The 21430-nt window shown below is 44.2% G+C and overlaps 1 protein-coding gene across 1 annotated transcript in view; it reads left to right on the plus strand.

Moving 5' to 3' along the window:
* LOC144172688 (cytochrome P450 4C1-like) overlaps positions 1 to 21430 on the plus strand; it is a 296669-nt gene that overhangs the window by 184827 nt on the left and 90412 nt on the right. Inside the window, exons 6-7 of the mRNA XM_077701321.1 lie at positions 14751 to 14877; positions 19151 to 19381. Coding sequence (XP_077557447.1) covers positions 14751 to 14877; positions 19151 to 19381 — 358 coding nt within the window. The remainder of the gene's footprint in view (positions 1 to 14750; positions 14878 to 19150; positions 19382 to 21430) is intronic.

Genomic DNA, 21430 nt, shown 5'->3' on the forward strand with positions numbered 1-21430 from the left:
TGCCCATTTTATTTCAGGTGGAGACGACGGCCGTCAATGCTTTCACCTCATACCTTGCACATGCTTGTAACACGATGTGTTAAGGTAGCCGGCATACTTTATCAATGAAGCTAACCCGACTGTGCATCCAGCCGCAGCCTTGTCTACTTCCAGTGTTTTAGGTGAATACGTGTAGATGAAATGCAACTTTTTTTCAGGTAATTGTGGGCATCCAACTCTTTCGTCGTCTTCGAGTGCTCTTTAATGACCAAGCGCGTTCTGTGCTTATGCACTAAAGCTTGACGTTGGCTATACATTTTGACTACTTCAAAAACACCGCAGAGATGAAGACTTATGGATTGACAAACTAGAGCAGTATGGTTTATCGCTTGTCTCAGCGCTGTTTTTGCAGTATTCAAAGCGTGTTCCATAATCTTGTTTTGCTTATAATTTCCACCTCGTCTACATAAAAAAAAGCACTTGAAAATTATCGCTCGAATCTTTGTCGACGTGCCTGCACCTAATTTTATATACATATGTCGTGATTGCTTCCACCCAGAACCTCTACGTAATTGCTCACCGTCATTGGGAGCTTAGGTAGATGACAGTCATACGTTCAACACACCAGAACACTGTTGCCAGAGCACCTCTCCGTCTCTCGCACTCCCCAAGAAGCGCGCAGCATGCCTGGGTGGCTCGGTAAAGCCAGTGCCTCGTCCCGCACGCCGCCACCATATCAAATATCGTTGCAGCTTTGGGTGGAAAAATTTTCCTAACTCGAGACACGGTCCTTTGAAGCAACCCAAAAATAAGAAAATCAATGCATGGGGATCACATGGAAATAGTGCAAAGCGGACTACGTTATCAGCGCCTGTCCAACGGTTAGACAGGTGGGGACATTGGTGCAGAGACCACTGCGCAATGTTTCAAGCATGTGACAAAGTGTGAGGTGAAAGCTTCAAGGCCCGTCGTTTCCACTTGAAACGAAACGGGTGCAACAGATTCAGTACTGATTAGTCCCATTATCGATAACTTCATTGTAAATTCATCGCATGAAGGCGGAATGTCGTCAAGCACTGCTCTATCCTAGGCTCCGAAGCAGCAAAAAAAAAAAAACAAAATCGCGCCAATCCACCCCGTGAATGTGATTGGAAAGCAAAGCTGTAAACGGCAGCAATAACGATTACCCATGCGACGTCACTTAAATTCACTCACATCGCTCTACAAATAGTAAAACTAGAGAGAAGTGAAATGCACTTAACCACACCATTTATTACTTCAAAGAGATATTCTTGGTAAGGTTAAATCAATGCATGATGCATGAACGGTGTTTGGTTGAGTTGTATTGGTGCAGCGAAAGAGTGGAAACTTTTTTTATAGTATTAAAGTAAGCTCAAACCCGGTTTTACACGATCTAACTTCTCCGTCTCTGCGCCGCGGACGGAGGCGACAAGATTTGCGGCAGAGAAGGAGGAGGAGAAGGAAGAAATACTTTTGTTCAGATATCTGAACGGCACAGAGTGCAGCCCTGGGGAGTGATACCTTCTTTTGTGGGGCCCATATGCAGTCCGCGTGGCCTGTGTTCTGTCCACCCGCTGAAGCTGGGTAGGTAGAGAGGGCCTGGACAGCAGCATCTCCCGTTGCTCTTGTTGGGTAGTTGACGGAAAGAGAGGAGGGTGCTCAGGGCTAAAGTCGCACACCCCGATTACGGGGCGGAGTGTTCCTACTTCTGAGCAAAATTTACATTAATCGTCGTAGGGAGTCGGATGCAATAAGTGAAAACGCGTAGGCTGTGGGAAGGAGCCCGGATTGTATGAGCCGTAGGGTAGTTTGTTGTTCTCTGGAAAGGTCAGTTTAAAGCGAAGGTATGGTCTGCCTCAGAAGGCGATAATGCTGGGTTATCTCCCTGAACGTGACAAGCGGGTGACTGTCCTCGTGCAGCTCCATAGCACGGGAGGTAAAGGCGCAGGCTTCTTGGGTGGGCGTATTTGTTTCCCTCCATTGAAGCGTGAGGGGTTATCCAGATGAGCTGAATGGAACCGTTTGGGGAGTGGTTTTTTAGCACGCGCAGTGCAGGTAAGGACATCCAACCCGACTGGTAATTCCAGTAGGCTTGCTGGGAATCTGTGACTACCCTCCGAACCCCTGGTTGAGTGAGAGCCAAGGTGATGGCTGCCTCTTCTGCTGTCGTCATTTGTTGGGTCCTAAGCGAGGTAAACGCAAGGAGGTTGGTTCTGGAGGTAGCCACGATGATGGCGTATTGCTGCCCTCGATGTTTGGAGGCGTCTCTGTAGATAACTGCATGTTCCCCACCGAGGGTGGTGTTTACCGCTTGAGCCCGTGCTTTTCGGTGACCCTCGTCATGTGAGGGGCTCATATTTCTAAGCAAAGGGAGCATCTTTAGTTTTACTCGCCAAGAGTCTGGGAGTACGTCAAGCGGAGTGACATTCCGGGCTGCCCAGCCAATCTGGTGAAGCATGCGGTTACCCACCACAGCTCTGAGTCGGACCTTCTGGTTAGAAAGATGGCCTTCTATCAGCTCTTCCACCGTGTTGTGGAGCCCCGTGCTAAGCAGCCTCTGTGTGAACGCACGCATGAGAAGACCAATGGCCTGCTCGGCCTTTCTAATCATTGTATAAAGCATCTATATGTCTGTTTTGTCGAGAAGAAGACAGGGGGTTGACGTAAGTGGTTCTCAAGAGGACAAAAGCTTCAATTAATCGAAAGGTACCGGATTTCTTTAGGCCTCGCTTCTTGGTGGCAACTCGCCTGATCATGTGTATGATTTGATTAATGCTGTTTTGGGGCGCTGCAAGGAGACGTCACTGTTGGTGTTAGCCTCAAGATGTAGGCCCAGGATCTTGATGCTGGGGCTTGGAGTGATGGCCTGGCCATCAAGGAGTATTTGCATGTATTCCTTCATTTGGCGTGAGGGCGGACGAAAAGGAGCTGTGATTTTTTACGTGAACACTGGAGGCCACAGGCTTTAGCACATTGGCGTACTAGAAGTGAGATGCCTTGCCTTGGTGTGAGCTTCCTTTAATATTTGTAACTCTTAGCACATGAGCAAGATGTGCACAGGGCCGCTAGACGGGATTGAGTGGTCGCTTGACGCTTTTACGTGGCATTCAGCGAGAACGCAGGGGGTAAACCCATAGATGTGCTTGGTGAGTACACCACCTGTCTTCCCCGTCTTCGCCTGGGCTCGTAGCTAAATCGGTAAGACAACGGGCTCTCGTTTTGTTAGTCTGTTCGTTCCAGGTTCGATTCCCGGCGGTGCTAGTAAATTATTTTATTTGTTCGCGGGAGTTTTCTGGTGACACCAATGGTCGCGGAAGAACCCTTAGGGGGTAGAGGTAAAAAGCTTTGCTTTAAAAAAAAAAAAAAGAGCGACACGCTTGCTTTTGTCATGCGGCCTGCTTCGGATCTTCGGTTGTAGCAAGCGTGCACAGCGCAGTATGGAATTTCGACGAAAAAACAATGCTGACTACTACTTGTAACAAGGCATTCGCAAACCCACAAATCGCTCGAAAAAAAAAACGCTGTCCACATGAACGTTCTTACCAACACCACACTGCGAACCACATTTCACATCAGGAACGCCGCGGCCCATGCGGCAAAATGTAACCGTGCAGATGGCATCGGTGCAGCTAAGCAAATAGCACCACCACGCATTCAAAAGCCCATTGCATACGCCGATAGACTGACTAAATCGGAGGTCAGGTTCAGTCCGCTTTCAAAGTTGTTGAAATATTTCGGTGAGTTACTGTGCGATGAGGCGTCAAAAACCACCTGAAGCTTGTGATTGTAACGTGCAACAGCCTAGTGCAGCACGTAGTAAACGGCATCAGCTTCACTCGTACTGTCCGTAAGTTTTGCTATCCCTAGCTGGTCGTAGTTTCTGATCACAGCGTCGGTAGTCCTGACACAATTCTGGGGAGTTTAGAAAGTGCCTTATCAAGTGGTATAGTGACATTTGCTTCCAAGGAAGCGCCTTCTTCTAATGTCCATCCATTTGTTTGATGGTCCCGCAAAACACAGAAAAATACAATAGAGGCATGAAAATTTCTGAAATTTCAAACACTTTGCGAATGCTGTTTGCTATTCGATTTGCAGCGCACTTTTATCATTCAAAGTGCTGAATGTTTTCGTATATTGAAAATTTGGGAATAATTGAGCAGTAAAAGTTGGCTCTGCCGCATAACATTCAAACTTTCTAGCTTCACTGCATGGCTGGCCCTCTTTTGTTGGCTTTTTGCATTACGCTGAAGTTGTGCAAAAAAGCTTAACACGCGGTCATACTATCACACTTAAAAATAAATGAACAAGGGTATACCAACTGGTAGAGGTTTCAGAAGTGTCAAAGGCGGTGGCGGTTAAGACCATCGCTAATGACATCAAGGTTTTCCAGGCTTTAACACACCATTTGCTCACTTCTCATTTTTCTTCCACTCAGTTTTTATGTGTACCAACTTTCAGCCTTTTGTCCACCTGCTTGAGCGTCTAGCTTCATTCAACAGCAGAAGATCAGAAAATAAACTAAAAAAATCACTCCACAAAGTGAACACCCTCTTCCAAAACGCTTATACAGAGGCTGGACGTGCTGCAGAATACAGAACGCCCTTACTCTATGAAAGAGAACATGTGTCATCTCTTGTGCTACTGCACGCAGCATGCAACCCAACACGAAACAGCGAAAAGAACTCTTGTGCGATTGCTACGAAAAAACTTTTCAGAACTGAATCACTTTTGTGAACTGTAGCAGTCATGCTGACACTGCGCTACGGAGAAAGGCTCTAGATTGGTCGACGTTCTATAACTTTGAGATCCTGAGATCTGTTATCCTACTACTGCCATTTTTTCAAATGTTCCTGATTTATTTCATTCTCCCTCTTATTCATTGTTTCTACGTACTCTTTCCAGATTTTTTTTTATTTATTTACTGTGTTCACCCTATCTGACGCAGCAAGCAACGCCATTTGTGGAGCTAATGTCTTCAGTATTCATTTCTCAAATCATTTATCTAACATCACTATCATCATCTGGAAGGCTCCCGCGCAATTACAGCTTTCAGCCCCATTTCATGCAGCAATGGCCTCCGTCTGCCTTACGTGGTTCTTCCACTACACCATCCCTGTTCCACTAAGCTCATGTGCTGGCGTTTTGTGCATAAAGTAACCAACAGGTGTTCTGAGCTCGAGAATGCCTAGATTGGGCTGTGTGTCGACCTGCCATTCTAGGTGCAGAGGCACAAATGAAAGGGTGTAGCACTGTTGTCTTCTGTCTGGCGCCAAGCGTAGGGAGAAGTGGAAAAGGGCACTAGAACGGACGGAAGCTGACTGTTTTAGCTGTGATTGTAAGATCGTTTGATTTTATGAGGAGTACTTTGATGGTATTGGCATTATAGTAACTGGCAGCTTTATTGGCAGCGGGCATGTGTTTTTGCAAAAAGATAAAGCAAGGCGCTGCAAATGAACTGTGTTTTCTACCTCTCAACTGGTTACATTGATTTGATTGATTGTGGGGTTTAATGCACCAAAGCTACACTTGGACTATGAGGCGCGCCGTATTAAAGTACTCTGTATTAATTTTGACCTCCTGAATATCTTTAAAATATGCCAAAATCTCGACATGAGCATTTTTGCTTTTTCCTTTATGGTCGGGTCCCAGTCAGGCTGCACGTGCAATCAAAGCTCTTTTGGAGTTTCTTCGGAGCACATAACTGGACAAAGTTTTGTGATTGAAAATTTTGGCCGCATCAAAAGACATCTTTTCATCTTCACGTTTTTTTTTTCTTCTCTCATTTAGCGTATTAAGCCAGCCCGACGGCTCGGCTAGCATCGCTGGTCTCCATTAAAGTTATTCTCTCTCTCTCTAAGCCATTTTATTGATGTTTAGTGCATAGAATTTTTACTGATTGCAAGAACATAGAGTATGTGATGATGCTTAAGTATCAATTTATATTTAAGGAACCAGGAGAAGAAAAATATGAATGGTGCAAAATGAAAGGGTTCAACATGCATGGGACTACTTGATCATTACGAGTTGTGTGCCTATCGATAAAATGTCAATAAACCGTGCTTCAGATTAGCGTCATCTAGTGCTGATCTTTTTTTTTTCAGGTCTGCATAAACTTAACTTATTGTTGTATGTAGTGTTGTTCACTTAACCTTGCGTGTTTCAAGTCTGTAATACTTAGTACATTTGGTAGCATTAAACAAAGGAACTCTTTTTGTGGTGCCTTTACTTGCCTAACTTTGGCCGAAAGAGGCTTCATTTCAAAACAGAAGACCGCGTTATAAGTAGAAATTACGGAAATGAACTAGATCTTGGTAACTCATTGAGGCATCACTGCTCTTAACAAAATGTAGCCAGTTTTGTTTATAACTAAGGCTTATTAATTCATGTATCTATAAATCTCTGGGGCCTATCTGTTTTTGTACATAGCTGTCTTGTTTTGAAATAAAATTTGATCGGCGAGTTTTATTTTGTGTGGGGTATACACGTCGTGTTCTGCCGTGAGTCTTCTGCAATTATTGTGAGGCCAATTTTTCTTCAGCACCTCCAGCTGCCCTTGTCACTAATTTTTTAAATTTTTATTGAAGTGCATACTGCGAACCAGAGGCCCAAGAAGGAGGGGCATAAAGGTGTGAACAAGATCATAGATACCAGCAGTTCAGGATACTACATGTGGCAGCAATGAGAAAGAACAAAAGTTTAAAATAAACTAAACATTTGCTTCTATGTATTCAAATTAATCAAGCCATATGTTCAGGTGTATTTTTCCAGTCGATAATACATGTGGGAAAAAAAAATTTCTACCGGATAGTAGAACGGGTGAAAGAATGAAAATGGTAATGATGAATATTATTTTGAAGTATGTCATGGTCTTGTATCTAGGCCAAGTTTGTAGCATAACAACAGCAAAAAATTTAAGGCATTAAGACTTCTTTTTTCCCTAGTGCTTCAATCGCACCAGTTTGCATGAGCTCATTAACAGAATCCGTGTGACGATAGTTAGAATTCTGAACAGTGAAGAAATGTAAAATGCAAAAACTTTCTCCTTGACTAATATTTGAATCCCATAAGCTTATATGATCTCACAAAGAGAATTTGTGGAATTATATTTAGAATAAATAACGTCAACAGCCTTTCTTAGAGCCTTTTCAACCAATTCGATATTATTTCCTCTAGGGGTCTGAGACTGTGCAGGCATACTGAAGTTTCTATCAAATGAAAGTAGGGTACAAAAGTTATCTAACTTTTGCTGGAGTATCGGCGAGTTTATGCTTTATAAAACCGACTTCATGACAAGATGAGGAAACATTGGTTTTTATATGTGACTTCAGCTCAAGTTGCTAGTTTATACAATAGCTAGACGAGTACATTTCTGAGCTTCGGGCAAGTTTTCCTGAAAAAGGGTAAAAAAGTGTGAGTGGATTCTTTTTTGTTGATGATATGAAGGGAGACTGCAGTCATCCGGTTTTAACCCCGTAGCCCACACATGACTCCAGGAGGGGATATTATAAGAAATAGTGAAATTGCCAGTATATAGCGAAATCTGTCTAGGCTCATTTACAATGGAAATAATTCATTACAGAAAATTTAAAGAAAAGACCAAGGGCACTACCATGGGGACCATTAGAAGTAGGAGGAAAGTGATCAGCTATTCACTCCAATCCGATGAACAAGCAGTAACGCAGGCTGCAAGAAAGGAGCGGGAAAGGTGGGAGGCAGTATGTGAATTAATTTTTTGAAATTAATTTGGCCAGACGGCTGGTACCCCCTAGTAAGTGCAGGTGGTGGGACTGGCCTGCTCCTGTGAGGGATTAAAAAAAAAAAAACTTCCATTCTGCTGTATGAATTGCTCATGCGTTCTGGTATATGGCCACCATATGCAGACGTGTATGGACGCCTATTTTTACAAACCCCGGACCGGGTTCCAAGCCTGTGCTAATTTGCAAACAAAATCTGTAGTGTCGGAATCAGCATAATTAACTGTAAACAAATGTACTTGAAACATGCAGCAAAGCGTTAAATGTGCCTAGCTGTGTTTTCTGTGGTAGCTATTTACTAAGTAAAACTGTTGACCTGGATGGGAGCCTTCGTACAGTCGTCCAGAAAAGGTAATCTCGTCGTAGAACACAAAGATCAAAGCCGGCATCGCCATTAAAAAAAGAAGAAAAGAAAACACCGTGGCGCCGGTCGGTGGAACTATTCCGGTTTTTGCGAGTTACTGAATACGATAGCTGGCTGCCGTAGTTCCACAGGCGCGTAATCGCAAAATGAGTACGTAAATATGTGTTTAAGAGATGCGGACATGATGTTAAGGTAACAACTATGCTGCCGATATTCCCATACCAAAATTTTGTACCCTGCGTCGCAGAATTTAAAATACCAGCGCTCATTGCAGTTGACGAAAGAAGCGCTAACATTTGCCGCAACGACGCAAATAGACAGCCTGTGCGCACCGTATCATGCAGAATGCGATGCGCTGAACGATTGAGAGCTTGTTTCTGCATAATCATAGAGCGCTGCTACGTACGTGGACGCATGTTACATCGCTGGGAGAGCGGGTATGCTTCAAAGAACAGTCTTGCCGCATGAGATTCGGAAAAGCGGGAAGAATATATTTTGCGCCGCTTCATAACCCGAGCCAGAGTGACCCTGCCCGAGCCGAGCTGCAGCATCGCCGGGCATGCACCGGTTTATGGGAAGCTCTCCAACGCGCTTCCGTCTACATAAACGTTACGGCTGCTGGCTGATAAGTCTAGCGAGATCAACATTCGCGCCATGTTGAGGGAAATGAACTCAAATTTTCTCAAATTACCGCAATAGCTGTTTGAGCGTAAACAAAAAGTAGTATAAGGTCGGACGAACCAATCACAATATTCGATTCAAGTGACGTGTTTGGCCCGACACTGCTGTCGGGGTCCTGCTCCCGAACGCAAAAGAAAACGGCCGCCCGACACAAACTCGCGTGTCGGACCGACAAGTCGTACCCGACATGTCGTGTCCGACTTGCCGGACGAAGAAGAAATCACCCTTAAGCGAGGGGGGTGACAGGCACAGTGTCGAGACATGCGGACGTCTGGTCTGATAGCAAGCATCTGCTGAGCCGCTGGTCAAGCCAGGCTGTCGCGACGGTCAGCACTGTTAATTTCCTGCTTCTCATTTAATTAATGAAAGCCGCCGGTGGCTCATGTATTGGCGTCGCCTCCGCTTCTAGCTGTCACGCTCAGTTCCTTTCATGCAGCCGCAAAGACGCGAAGTTGGGGGTCGCGGAGTGCATGCTTTGTGCTCCTTCCTCTTTTGTGTGGAAAACGACTGGGGTGCTGAGTACGGTCGTTCGGTGACGAGCTGACGGGAAGCAAAAGGGTGCCGTCTCTAGTTTTTGACGATTTGCGAAGCCGGCGTCGGCGCTATTCGTTGATGGTCATTCGCCTTAGGAATTCGCCTCGGGTTGAAGGAGCTCTTTTCGGTAGTCCGGTGGTCGGCGGCGTCTGGGAAGGGATTAGCCACGACTCCCTCACTGTGCCAGCGCGCGCGGCGACAAAGGCAGGGCGGGAAAGCGACGACACTGTGAGGTGTCAGCCGTGCGAAGACCGCTCTAAACGTTCGGCTTTGGCTTTTGAGGAGATGCCGCCCGCCAGCAAAGTGTTGCCTATTTCCGGAGAAAAACGAGTTTCTAAACTGCAAGTTGTAAAATTATCGAGGTGCAAAATCTTGATTAGTGTTGCTTCGCTTGATTCGAACTGCAGATATCGAAGCATTTCAGGTGGTGAGCACAGCAACTCAGCTTAGCCAACCCAATAAACCCTCATCGAGTAAAGTTCCCTTTTGAAATAGCGACAAAACGGCGAGCGCAATGCACCAGTACAGCTCTATGTTGACTGGCGGTCAACAGTACCGTCCCACTCACATTTTTGATACTTTACATAACCTAAATAATACCGTCAATGTTAATAGGCTCAACGCACTGGATGAAGTCGGACTCACTCCTCAAGCATTAACAAAATCGTACTTGCGGTTCATGTTGCAAAGGCGAAAAATTCATGCCACCCTGCCACCCTCTCTTTCTCCACTTCATAAGAAAACTGCATTCACGAAGAAAATTACGGTAGCCCGTTATTGTATTCACTTTAAACACCAGCTGAGGGCGCCCCAGTACACGCAGATTTTTGATTGAAAGGTTCACCACTGGTTTGCCTGGCACTCGGAATAACACAAAAAATATGAACAAAGCAAGCACGGGAGATCGTACACGTGCGACAAAAAAAAAGTTTGTATACAGCATTGAGCTCAAGCAAATTCAGCATTAGCAAATATACTGTGTACGAACAGATGCAAAATACAGTGTGCACAAATACAAGCATAAATATAAATACACTGACCCCCCTCCTTCCTTCATACAGGCGCTAAGGCGTAGTAGTGGTGGGACCATTTCTTCCTACTTTTAAGTTGGGACCATTTGTTCCGGTACCATTAGTTCCGGGACCATAAGTTACGGAGCCATTTGTTCCGGGACCATTGTTCCGGACTCCATAATGACAGTGCTAAAACTTCTGGTGGCTACATTGCTGACAAAACAATTTTTTTTCACATGAATACAAAATAAATAAAAAAAGCTCGGGACCTCCGTCATATAGAATCTCTTATCAGAGCTACAGTTTACATAGGGTATAGTAAAAGAACACTAGCCTTCTGTGTATTCTTTTACTTTAAAAAATTTCTTATAGATTCTACAGTATCTTCAGTTAGTGAACTGAAAAAAAAAACGTGAATATGAACGGGTGCAATCAAACAAAGAGTAATGTTTATTGTCATTCTGTAATGTTATTTCAACTGTTGTGTATTGCAATGTCTGTTCTTTTTGTGCGTGCTCCCTTCTCGGTTGACAATCATGAAAATCATGTTATTGCGGTTATTCACTTCTCTCTTATGCTTCAAGGTTTCAAGGTTTATTCAATAAATGTTTGGTTTACAAAATGCGTTATTGAGGTTAGTACAGAAGGAGGTCCCGAAGTAAAAACTGTCAGGGGGACCTCCTGGCTCAAAATTCACACAAGACAAAGTTAATATAATGGCATAACGAAATGCACACGAAGTAATAAAAACCATTAGCATGTCAGGGTCAGGCGAAGAAAATCAATTCTTTAAATAACATTTGATATTTTTGCGAGACTTTGAGGCAAAGATTAGGAAGTATACAATACTACACGAATAAACAAGGAATGCAAATCAAAATGTATATTCAGGTAGCGAACATCAAGAAATCAGGATTACGTGATAGTACAAGAACCCATAAATATTTAAGCAATCATCGGTATAAAAAACGCCAAAAAATCCGAAGTTAAATTCGGAAAGAAGTATACAACCAAAAGATAAAAGGCACACAGAAAAAACAATTTTAAGAATCACCTAAGTACATTTCGAGTAGGTATGTTTTCAGACACTTGGAAAAAGTATGTTGAGAAGGCGATGACTTAATTGATACCGGCAAAGAATTCCAGAGTGCTATGGCTGAAAAAAGGGCAGTTTGCTTACCGTAGTTGGTGTTAGCTTTCGGCAGTAATAAGTTATGTTGTTCAGAGAACCGGGTAATATTTGTATTAGTAAGGGAAGATGTGGCGAAAGCACCAGCAACGACACTGTTTTGGCGGGTACGGTAAATTAGGAGACCTAATGTCAGCTGCAAAGAACATGTCAGAGGTAGTACCTTCAGGCTATCATAAATGCCTGTAGCCGAGGCCCTGAAGTGGCTGAAAGTTAATGCACGAACTGCTTGATTTTGTAGACGTTGTAGGCAAGACAAATGGGTGAAGTATGTATTGCCCCATGACGACAAACAGTAAGTGAGATGACTATGAATAAATGCGTGATACAGTGACCGAAGAATATGTGGCTGGAAGTAATGCCGTGTTCTAATTAATACACGTATCCCGAATGCTAATTTCTTTGTAACTGATTTAATGTGTGCATGAAATTTTAACTGCGAATCAAGCATAACACCAAGAAATGACGCAGTGCAGGATGCAGGAATAGCCACATCGCCAAGTTTTATTTGCGGGGTGGTGAAAAGCCGTTTGTTATGGGTGTGGAAAATCATAAAATTAGTTTTGGTAGGATTCATGCGCAGACAGTTGTTTTCGCACCATGAGATGATGGTTTGCAATTCCGAGTTCAGTTTTAATATTAGATTGTTTAGGTCTTTATCGTGCGCAAATATCGTGGTATCGTCTGCGTAAAGAATACAGTGCGAAGTTTTGAGGCAAGTCGGGAGGTCATTAATGTATATTAGGAAAAGAAGCGGTCCTAGAATAGATCCCTGGGGAACGCCTTGATTAATATTAATGGGGCAGGAAAACGCGTCAGAAATTTTGACAACCTGTGTTCTATCAGACAAATAACTGCGAATAAGTGTTAAAGCTGGCCCCCGTATTCCAATTGATTCAAGTTTCGCAAAAAGTATTAAGTGGTTTATTGTATCAAACGCCTTCGTGAAATCTATGAAAACTGCCCCGCACCAAGACCCGTTATCAATAAACTTTTTAATTGCGTCGGTAAATTCTATTAGGGCAAGTTCTGTTGAGTAATTTTGGCGGAAGCCGAATTGTTGTGGTGTTAGAATTTGAAATTTATTGAGGTAGTTCATTAGGCGGATTACAATAAGTTTTTCAATTAGCTTGCTAAAAAACGGCAGAATAGTTATTGGACGGTAATTACCCATTAGGGTAGAATCCCCCTTCTTAAAAACAGGGACAACTTTCCCTTTTTTAAGCTGTTCGGGAAAAACACCACTTTTGAATATATCGTTAACAATCATTGCCAGAACGCCGGATAACTGATGAGCAACCAATTTGATTTTCGAAGCTGCTATATTATCTAATCCGGGGCCTGTATTTTTTAAACTTGTTATAACCTTAAAAACTTCTTCCGGTGTTGTCGGGCTTAGAAAGAAAGACTGAACGCAGGAGGAACCATAGTTACAATTAAGTTGTGGTTCTTGGTCACTGCTGGAAAAGAACCGGTTAAACGCATTGGCAATGTCGAATGGGTTAGTTAAAACATTATTGCCGTCAGTAATTTTCGATAAAGAGGATGTCGTTTCAGACACATGCAAAAACTGTTTAATTACTTGCCAATTTTTGTGGGTATTCGTGCCGTTTTTGAGTATCTCATTTTGATAATAATTTCGCTTAGCCTGTTTAATTAAAGTGGTGAGAGTATGCGAATAACGTTAATTTGCTTAGTTATTTATATGCGTTTACATCGTTATATATGTGCTTTTCTATTATTTTTGTGCGCATAATCCAGGCACAGTGTTGTTATTCAATTGCACTGTCAGTTGCTTTTTGCCTATTGCAGTGGTTCTCAAATGGGAGTCCGCGTACCCTAAGGGGTCCGCGAGGGCATTTCAGGGGTCCGCTAAACCCTCCCCGAAACTTTTTAACTCTTCCCCCCCCCCCCCCCCCTTTCATTTTTTTTCTTTTTGCTAGACCTTGTTGGAAACGCAAACATATGGCTTCGCAACATGACGTTTAATTTTTGGCGTAGCTAGTGTAGCATAGCCCATGGTTTAACGTTGGCTTTTTGGACGACACGCCAGCTCTGCGGAAAAGCCAGATGCACAAAAGGCCGCCTGTATGTGTTGGGGTGACTATTAGCTGCAAGGGCAAATTGTTTGACAAAATGACACGCATCAGCATAAACGTCCTACACAAAACGCGGCCATTGATGTTTGCTGGAGACTACAGTTGCAAGTGCAAATTAATAGAAATTATGACATGGGTCAACATGGTCCATTGTTGGGTCCCTCATTACTTTTGCAAGCCCGGAAGGGGTCCCCGACACACTCACGGTTGAGAACCACTGGTCTATTGTTATAAGCTGATTGCGTTATTGATGTTTGTGCGATCAACTGGGCTGCCCCGTCCGCATACAAGCTCCTTCGAGTGCTTCTGCGGGAAGGCAAGAAAATACATTGTACCATAAGCGAAATAGACTCAGACGTCAAACCTAAATTAGTTTATTTTCTAGGAAAACCCCGAAAGAACCGGTTTGAACAGCCTGATACAATTCTTTATGTGATCGGCTTCAACAAGTTGTTGAGTCGTTCTGTCATTACACCTCGCGGTTTTCTTGAGCATTTTCTCGCCGTTGCAATGAGAGCACAAAATTTATACTCTGGAGGGAGTCAGGAAGAACTTGTTTCCATGAGAGGAAATGCAAACTTTGCCGACATACTTCTCTTGGAGAGTACGTTAGATGATTCTAATCAACCATTTTCTGTAATCTAGTTAGCTAAGTGGCACTATGGGATGTTTTGTGAATTCGATACAGTTTGAAATTTACAAAATCATAATAGCAGTAGTATTATAATGACGCAAACAACATTGGGACATTAACGTTCTATTGTCGTACAAACGTCAGTAGCGATAGAGGGGGAGGGAAAAAAACGAGCAAATTGGCTTGACGTCGTAACCAGAAAACTGGCGCTGACTCTTTTCTTCTCTTGTCTTTGTACATCTACACCCCTAGCTATAGTTAAATTCTTAACTCCACCTCATCTCAACTACTTGTTCATCTCTACAGGGGGCCAAATTAAGGTCTCGGGAACGGTGCGCAATTATTCGCTTACCTGTACATCCTTTCTTTTTAATAACCAGTGCTACTTAAGTCACTACATGATAGCTCGCCTGGTGCGCACTTGCATGGCTGTGCCCTATTTCACACGTAATTCTTTGTCCCTTCGGCCTGGTTGGGCGCAGTGCCATCAAGCTCTTTATGAAGCGAGTGCTGCAATCGTGGATGTGGCTGGACTTCGTGTACGCTGTTACGGCTCGAGGAACTAAATTCGCCAAGGTTACTAGAAGAATGCACCGCTTCACCACCAAGGTAACTTCATCTGCCTTTATTTACGTCATCCTGAGTCCCACTTTCCCCTTTTCATTTGTTTCATCTTCTTAACCATAGTTGTATTTTATTTTCCAATTTTTGTCGCATCAGATACGTCACCACTGTGCATTACATTTTGAATCGTCTGTGAGGCAAACGATATACGCCTTCTACTTCGGTAGATTTACACAATCATCCGATTTAAATTCGAGCAATAAGGTAAAAAATACCGCAGCGTTGGCGAATGATTTTCCCGGTTTTCTGCGGCGAGATTTATTCTTCAAGTTCATCATTTTGTACGCACGCGACACTGGTCCAATCTAATTTGTAGGTGCCCTCCTAAGTGTGGTAGTGTGAGGGCAGCCATGGGCACGTTACCGTTACCTGAGCAACAATCCAACTCTGTTACAGTTACAGTTGGAGTTTCCGAAAGTAACTTGTTACAGTTACAATAACTGTGAAAAAATAACATCGTTACTTTTCCGTTACTGTATAAACTCAAGTAATTGATCACCAACTAAATGATACAGTTTATTTATAGACTCCGCCGCGGTGGCTCAGTGACTAAGGCGTCGTGCTGCTGAGCCTAAAGACGCGAGTCCGATTCCTGTCCGCGGCAGCAGCTTTTTTGATAAAGGCGGAAAGCGAGAACGCCCGCTTGTTAGAGATTTCGGTGCACATTAAAGATCACCAGGTAGTCAAAATTAATCCGGAGCCCTCCACTACGGCACGCCTCATCGCCCGTGGATCGTCGGCGCGTTAAACCTCGCAATTAGTCAGTCAGTCAATCAATCAATCAATCAATCAATCAATCAATCAATCAATCAATCAATCAATCAATCAATCAATCAATCAATCAATCAATCAATCAATCAATCAATCAATCATTCAATCAATCAATCAATCAATCAATCAATCAATCAGTTTGTTTATATAAATGTACGAAGGCATGCGGGTTGTAAAAATTGCACGTGGTAAAACCCCAGACGAAGATAACCATAGGCGGCCCACATAAGCCCATTGCCGCACCAAATATCTTCGCGTACGCCTCGTTTCTTGCACCACCCTTTAAGACTATACAGTCTTTGTTGAATAAAGGGAAAACCAGCCCAGAACCGTGACACACAAGAAGAAGGCAACAGACAGACACTGCGCTGATACTGTTGGTTACGTCCTTCTTGTGTGTCCTCGTTTTGCGTTTGCTTCCCTTTAAGGGTGTAAAAAATCGCATAATTTTTCGTTTTACCAAGTCTTGATGGGGCTACTCAAACGCGAAAATTTTCGACAGCCGATCTGTCTGTCTGTCCCTCTATTCTGCGGCCTGAACAAAACTTAAAAGGAATCTCTAACGATACGTTTGAATAGGCAAGACGTTTCCAAACTGCTACATCTGGTGGCAATGTTCATGCCCCCCCTTCCTCCGCGTACGTGGCGGCGTTTCATACCGGCTCCGGTGTTTTCGGTACAGGACGTTTCGGTACAGGGCGTTTCGGGACACGGGCGTTTCGGGACACGGACATTTCGGGACACGGGTGTTTCGGTACAAAGACGAATTCCGGCGAGCTCTGTAGGCTGCGCGCGTTGTTTACGTGATGGTTGCAAGCCCGCAGTTCGTACCTAATTATCACAGATGCTCTTGTTCGCAGTTCTGCGTTAGTTTAGGCCAGCGCTTGGTCATGCGACCTTGCCAAAAAACTTCTGTTTATTTGTTGAATATTATCTGGGATATGTGTAGCATTTATAAGACCTAATTGTTCATTATTCTTTTTAGCGACTTATTATCACCAGTATTTTATATAACAAATCAGTGACAGTATCACCGTGTTTCCTCGCTCGGTTTCTGACGACTTATTATCGCTTTTTTAAAAAAAATTCAGTGAGAGTAACTATTTTATTTTCGCACTTTGCAGAGTCCCTACGGCAATGGCTGCGGAAATGAGTGCCACCGCACGGGGAAAGGAACCTGTGCTTTTTTAACTTACTTAATGGTGAAGGGCAATTTCACGGCATTCTGCATTTGTGTGCGTTGCTTTTGTTTATAACGCAATGCTTAATAAGGCGTTTTTAAAAATGCATTACGGAAGGCGCCTATTATAATCGTCATACCTGTCCCCCTCTCAATCTATGCTCTTTCCCCCTTCGCCACCCTCACACAGAGTAGCAGCCTTCAGAGTCCATACGACCAGGCCGACCTCTCTGTGTTTTCTTTCCATGCAATAAATTATCCTCTCTCTCTTTATTGCCGCACTCTTCCATCCCGAATTCTTCGTAGTTAGCAGGGACTGCGGCAGGTGTACAATGTTAGTGAATCAAAATTTCAAAATGATGTGTAATAACGTTCAGAGAACGCTGAAATGTTTTCTGCAGCATACAGATAATAATCTTCTCAAGGACTACTCACTCGGAATTCTTTTGGAAGGAACAATGCAAATCCCTGTTATGTATTCATGTTTTCCTTCAGATATGCGGAATGTTTTGTTTTGGCTCAACAATGATGACAAGCGTTGACATTGCCACCGGAATTAGATATTTAGAAATGGCTCTCCTCTGCATAAACTTTGGCCGGGCGGCTGAATCGAGGGACATGCAGACAGGCAGACAAACTGACATAGAGAGAGACCAACATTTCCGCGTTTAATGAGCCAAAGATAGACTATCGTCTTCAAGAAATACTGGTGGTGGGAGCGGCAGATGCCATTTATCTGTGATAGGGATAAAACCCCACCAAATTATGATGCGTATATATCCGGCAGAACGCTGAAAATCACAAGAGAGCAGCCCTGGCAAAAAATATCCTTTGAATATTATACAAGAGCCTTTTCAACTACCAATTCACAAACCCAGTAAACCCAGCATAGTAACTGCTAACGACGATGAGGCCGGGACAGAAGCGTGTGACAAGGTACAACAGGTGCCTTCAGTAATGAATTGATAATGACGCGGTATGTGCATTGGAGAAAGCAACGCCCACAAATACGGAATGCCAAAATATTGCAAGATCTTCATTACGTTAGGAAGACACAAGTTCCTTTGGCCCTGCGGTTACACTTAATTACGCAGCTGTTATTGCAGTTTCTGGAACGTGAATGCTAGTCAGGGTAGATCACTAAAGAAACGAAGTAATGAACGAGCCATACATTTTCTGGCTATGGTTATGCAACTACATATCCGTTGTTTTACAACGCCGCATGACTTTTTACTGACCTATAATAAAGCAAAAATACCAGCAACAACAGTTGTAATAAACAGGTTCGATTTGCGTGCTTGCAACTCCCATGTTAACAATGCCCGCTAATTTTGCTGCCTCGAACGCTCGCCCAAATTCATTTTTGTACTGAACCGAACTGTACCGAACCGCCCTGTACCGAAATGTCCTGTACCGAAATGTCTTGTACCGAAACGCCCGTGTCCAGAAACGCGCGTGTACCGAAAAGACCGTACCGAAAAGCCCTGTACCGTCATTTATATGGCAGACCCGGCAGAAAACCACGGTCTTTCGACGACATTTGCAGCGAAGTGAGCAGCTACGCGGCCAAATTTTTGGTGTTGCATCCCAGGTGTCCGGGAATTTATATGTACAAAGCATTGTATCTTAGGATGAGTTGTTTCTCGAAATTGGCATCGGAGAGTTTTCCTCTTTTCAGAGCTCTAATCTCCAGTTTATTTTTTTCTTCTTGTTTCCGCTGGACTTTAAACGAAGGAAAAATTTTAAGAAATCACCCTAAAGATCGACGTCTGACCTCGGTCTTCGGCAGGGAAGATAATCCTACCTCTCAGTGACTTCTCTTAAACTGCGAGGGAAGCCGTGTTGTGGAAAAGGAAAAATGGAGAGGATATTGAAAAGGAGAAAGTCCGGAAAAGCGGAAACCGATAACTGCACGTCGTTGTTGGATGATATCGTTGCAAAACAGGAAGTAACTGTAACGGTAGTTTCAGTTACAGTTACTCTATAAAAAAGTAACACCGTTTAGTTACAAGTTCCTCTAACCTAAACGTAACTAGTTACAGTAACAAGTCACTGAAAAAAGGAACTAGTCACTGCCCAAGACTGTATGGGCGAAGCCAAAAGAAAAATTTCAGCTCTGTGATCGGGCACTTCACCAAACATGACATCATCCCTGCTCAGTACTTCAGGAGGAAAATAAAATAGAAAAGCGGTATCGCGAAACGAGGCTGAGTGTCAGCTTCCTGGCGCCGCTAGCTTACAGCAATTGTCCGTAATCGGTCAGCTCTTTCCCTCCGCGTGGTTTCATTGTCCGGCTTGCGCCACTAGGTGGTCGTGGAGCGCCAGCAAGCCGACACAGCCCGGCGTGGCCCCGCACACACCGAGGAGGGCGAGCGGGATTCCTCTGGCCTTGGCGACCCCGTTGCCGAGGGAATGACCGAGCCGGAAACGACGGAGAACAAGCGACCGGCGTTCCTGGATCTGCTCTCTGACTACTGCCGCCAGGGCATCTTCACCGTCGAAGACGTGAGACAGGAAGTGGACACATTCATGTTTGCGGTGAGAACCACGTGAACGTTGCGTGGGAAAGAGTAAGAAAAGTGAGCGGTTAGAGTTCCGCCGGCGGAAAAAAGATATGTTGCGCAGTCTGCCCATTCAGGCCAAGCTAAAAGCGAGCACTCGGTTCTCTTACCAAGACGAAACCGTAAAGGCACAAAAGTGTTATCGAGGGGGAAAAAAATACTGCACAAACGCTCACACACCATAAGCGCGCACACACGCTCACCTCCACACAGGATTAAAGGGAATCTGCAACACTTCCGATAAACGTTTTTACTCTTTCCTTCACGTCTGCAGTTGTCGCCAGCACGGAGCGACCCTGGGTGATTTGCCGTCGCAGCAGATCCGTCTTCCATTTCCGCGTTGCTTTTTGGCTTTTTTTTTTCTGAAGTGGCTATCGAATGCGTTTATTGCTGCAACTCAAAGGACGGCGGACAATAGCTCCTGCATTGCTGTAACGACGCAATTTGAGCGCTTGAAAACCGGTAAAGAGAGAAAAATCGCTTGAGAAAGTTTCTCAGTTTCCTGGTGGGCTTCGAGCTGCAAATTTTGGCTGAGGTGCTGTGTGACTCCCGTCTTCACACTGGATGTGTTTGTTGACTGCGTTTTAAAAGTGGGATCCGGACATTTCGGTGCAGGACGTTTCGGTGCAGGACGTCTCCGTGCAGACATGTATTTCGGTGTACGGGATGTCCCAGGCATCCCCTTAAAACATTTGAGCTTTAATATTGTAATTTCGTCAGTTGATATGATTTTACGTTCGAGACCTGTGTTTGCGTCGCCGTGCGCTGAAATGAACGCTAAACAGAGGCGGAGCATCAGCGGGTAAAACTCAATTTCAGTAGATGATGCTAAAAATTAACGTTGTCAATTTACTTCTGTTCAACCTTTTGCTTTATTTCAACATTCATGTGAACAATCCTAATGCTTTAAGTGTTACCGAAGCGCTTTGATTTCACTTCACCCAACGCTGCAAGACGCGGCTGCTTTTAGTCCATTCCGATCTCTCCTCCCCCTTCCCCTTCCACCAAACCGCCGCGAAAAAAAAGAAAGGTTGCCTTTTAATTATTTTGTCAATATTGTCTTCGTTGCATTCATTGTTGGTTCTACTTAAAAACTAACCAGCGATCGGATCGCACTTACAGTGGCGTTAGTAAAGGGGGGGGGGGGTGGGGGAGGGGGGCTAAGCACTACTACCATACCAGCCGCCTTGGAAGAGAGGAGGGGTGCCACTTGTTTTTCTCCAATGTGTAAACTGGATGTCGCAAACTTGAAGACGACTGTCACAGCTCTCCTCAAACCAGCCTATTCAATTATTTTTCTTAAAATAGAAGAAAGCGAGGTACATCTAGGGTGTCCATGATATTCGCGAATTGAAGAGTTAATTGCCGATGGGGCGACTGAAGGCAAAGAAAGAGCGATTCCTGGAGAGGGACGCCGTCGGTATGAGCGCGACGCGGGAAAGGGTGTAACCAGCAAGCTTGTTCCTCGATGGGGGCGACAGGCGCCAACGATACTGGTCATTGTGTCAGCGGCTTTAAAGGGACAGACAACCGATTTTTGTCGCGTATATGTTCTCTAGCTCATAAGAAAGCCAGCGTTTTATATAGCCCGGTAACCCCAAGCAATTTCTAAACAAATTTGCGGAAATAATTAATTTTAATTTGGCAGCAAACTTCCTAAAATCGAAAGGGTGGCGGTTCGTAGTGTCAAAACTTGACACTACAATATGTGTCCCTGTCACGGACCTGCAAACCTAGCAGCTACTGCAACTGCTGAAACGTTTATTTACGTATTGAAAACCTTTTAACACAAGTATTTGTACAAGGTTAAATTGTATATGTATTTCTAAACATTATTCTGAACTTTTTAAAGACACGCCGCCCGCCATCGCTGAGTTATGGTGGCTAGAAGAGGAGGTGGCAGCTTTGGCCGCCAAGGAGTGTGGCAAGCGATCATGCCAACAGCAGCGGCGCTGCTGTCGTCCGAATTCCATTGGGAGAGCAGGGGCAACCAAAAGCCCTCTGAAAGTGCTCTCTCCTCAGCAGG

This window comes from Haemaphysalis longicornis, unplaced genomic scaffold (assembly GCF_048455015.1).
Source record: "Haemaphysalis longicornis isolate Haplotype H1 unplaced genomic scaffold, Haemaphysalis longicornis Haplotype H1 scaffold_25, whole genome shotgun sequence".
Lineage (NCBI taxonomy): Eukaryota > Metazoa > Arthropoda > Arachnida > Ixodida > Ixodidae > Haemaphysalis > Haemaphysalis longicornis.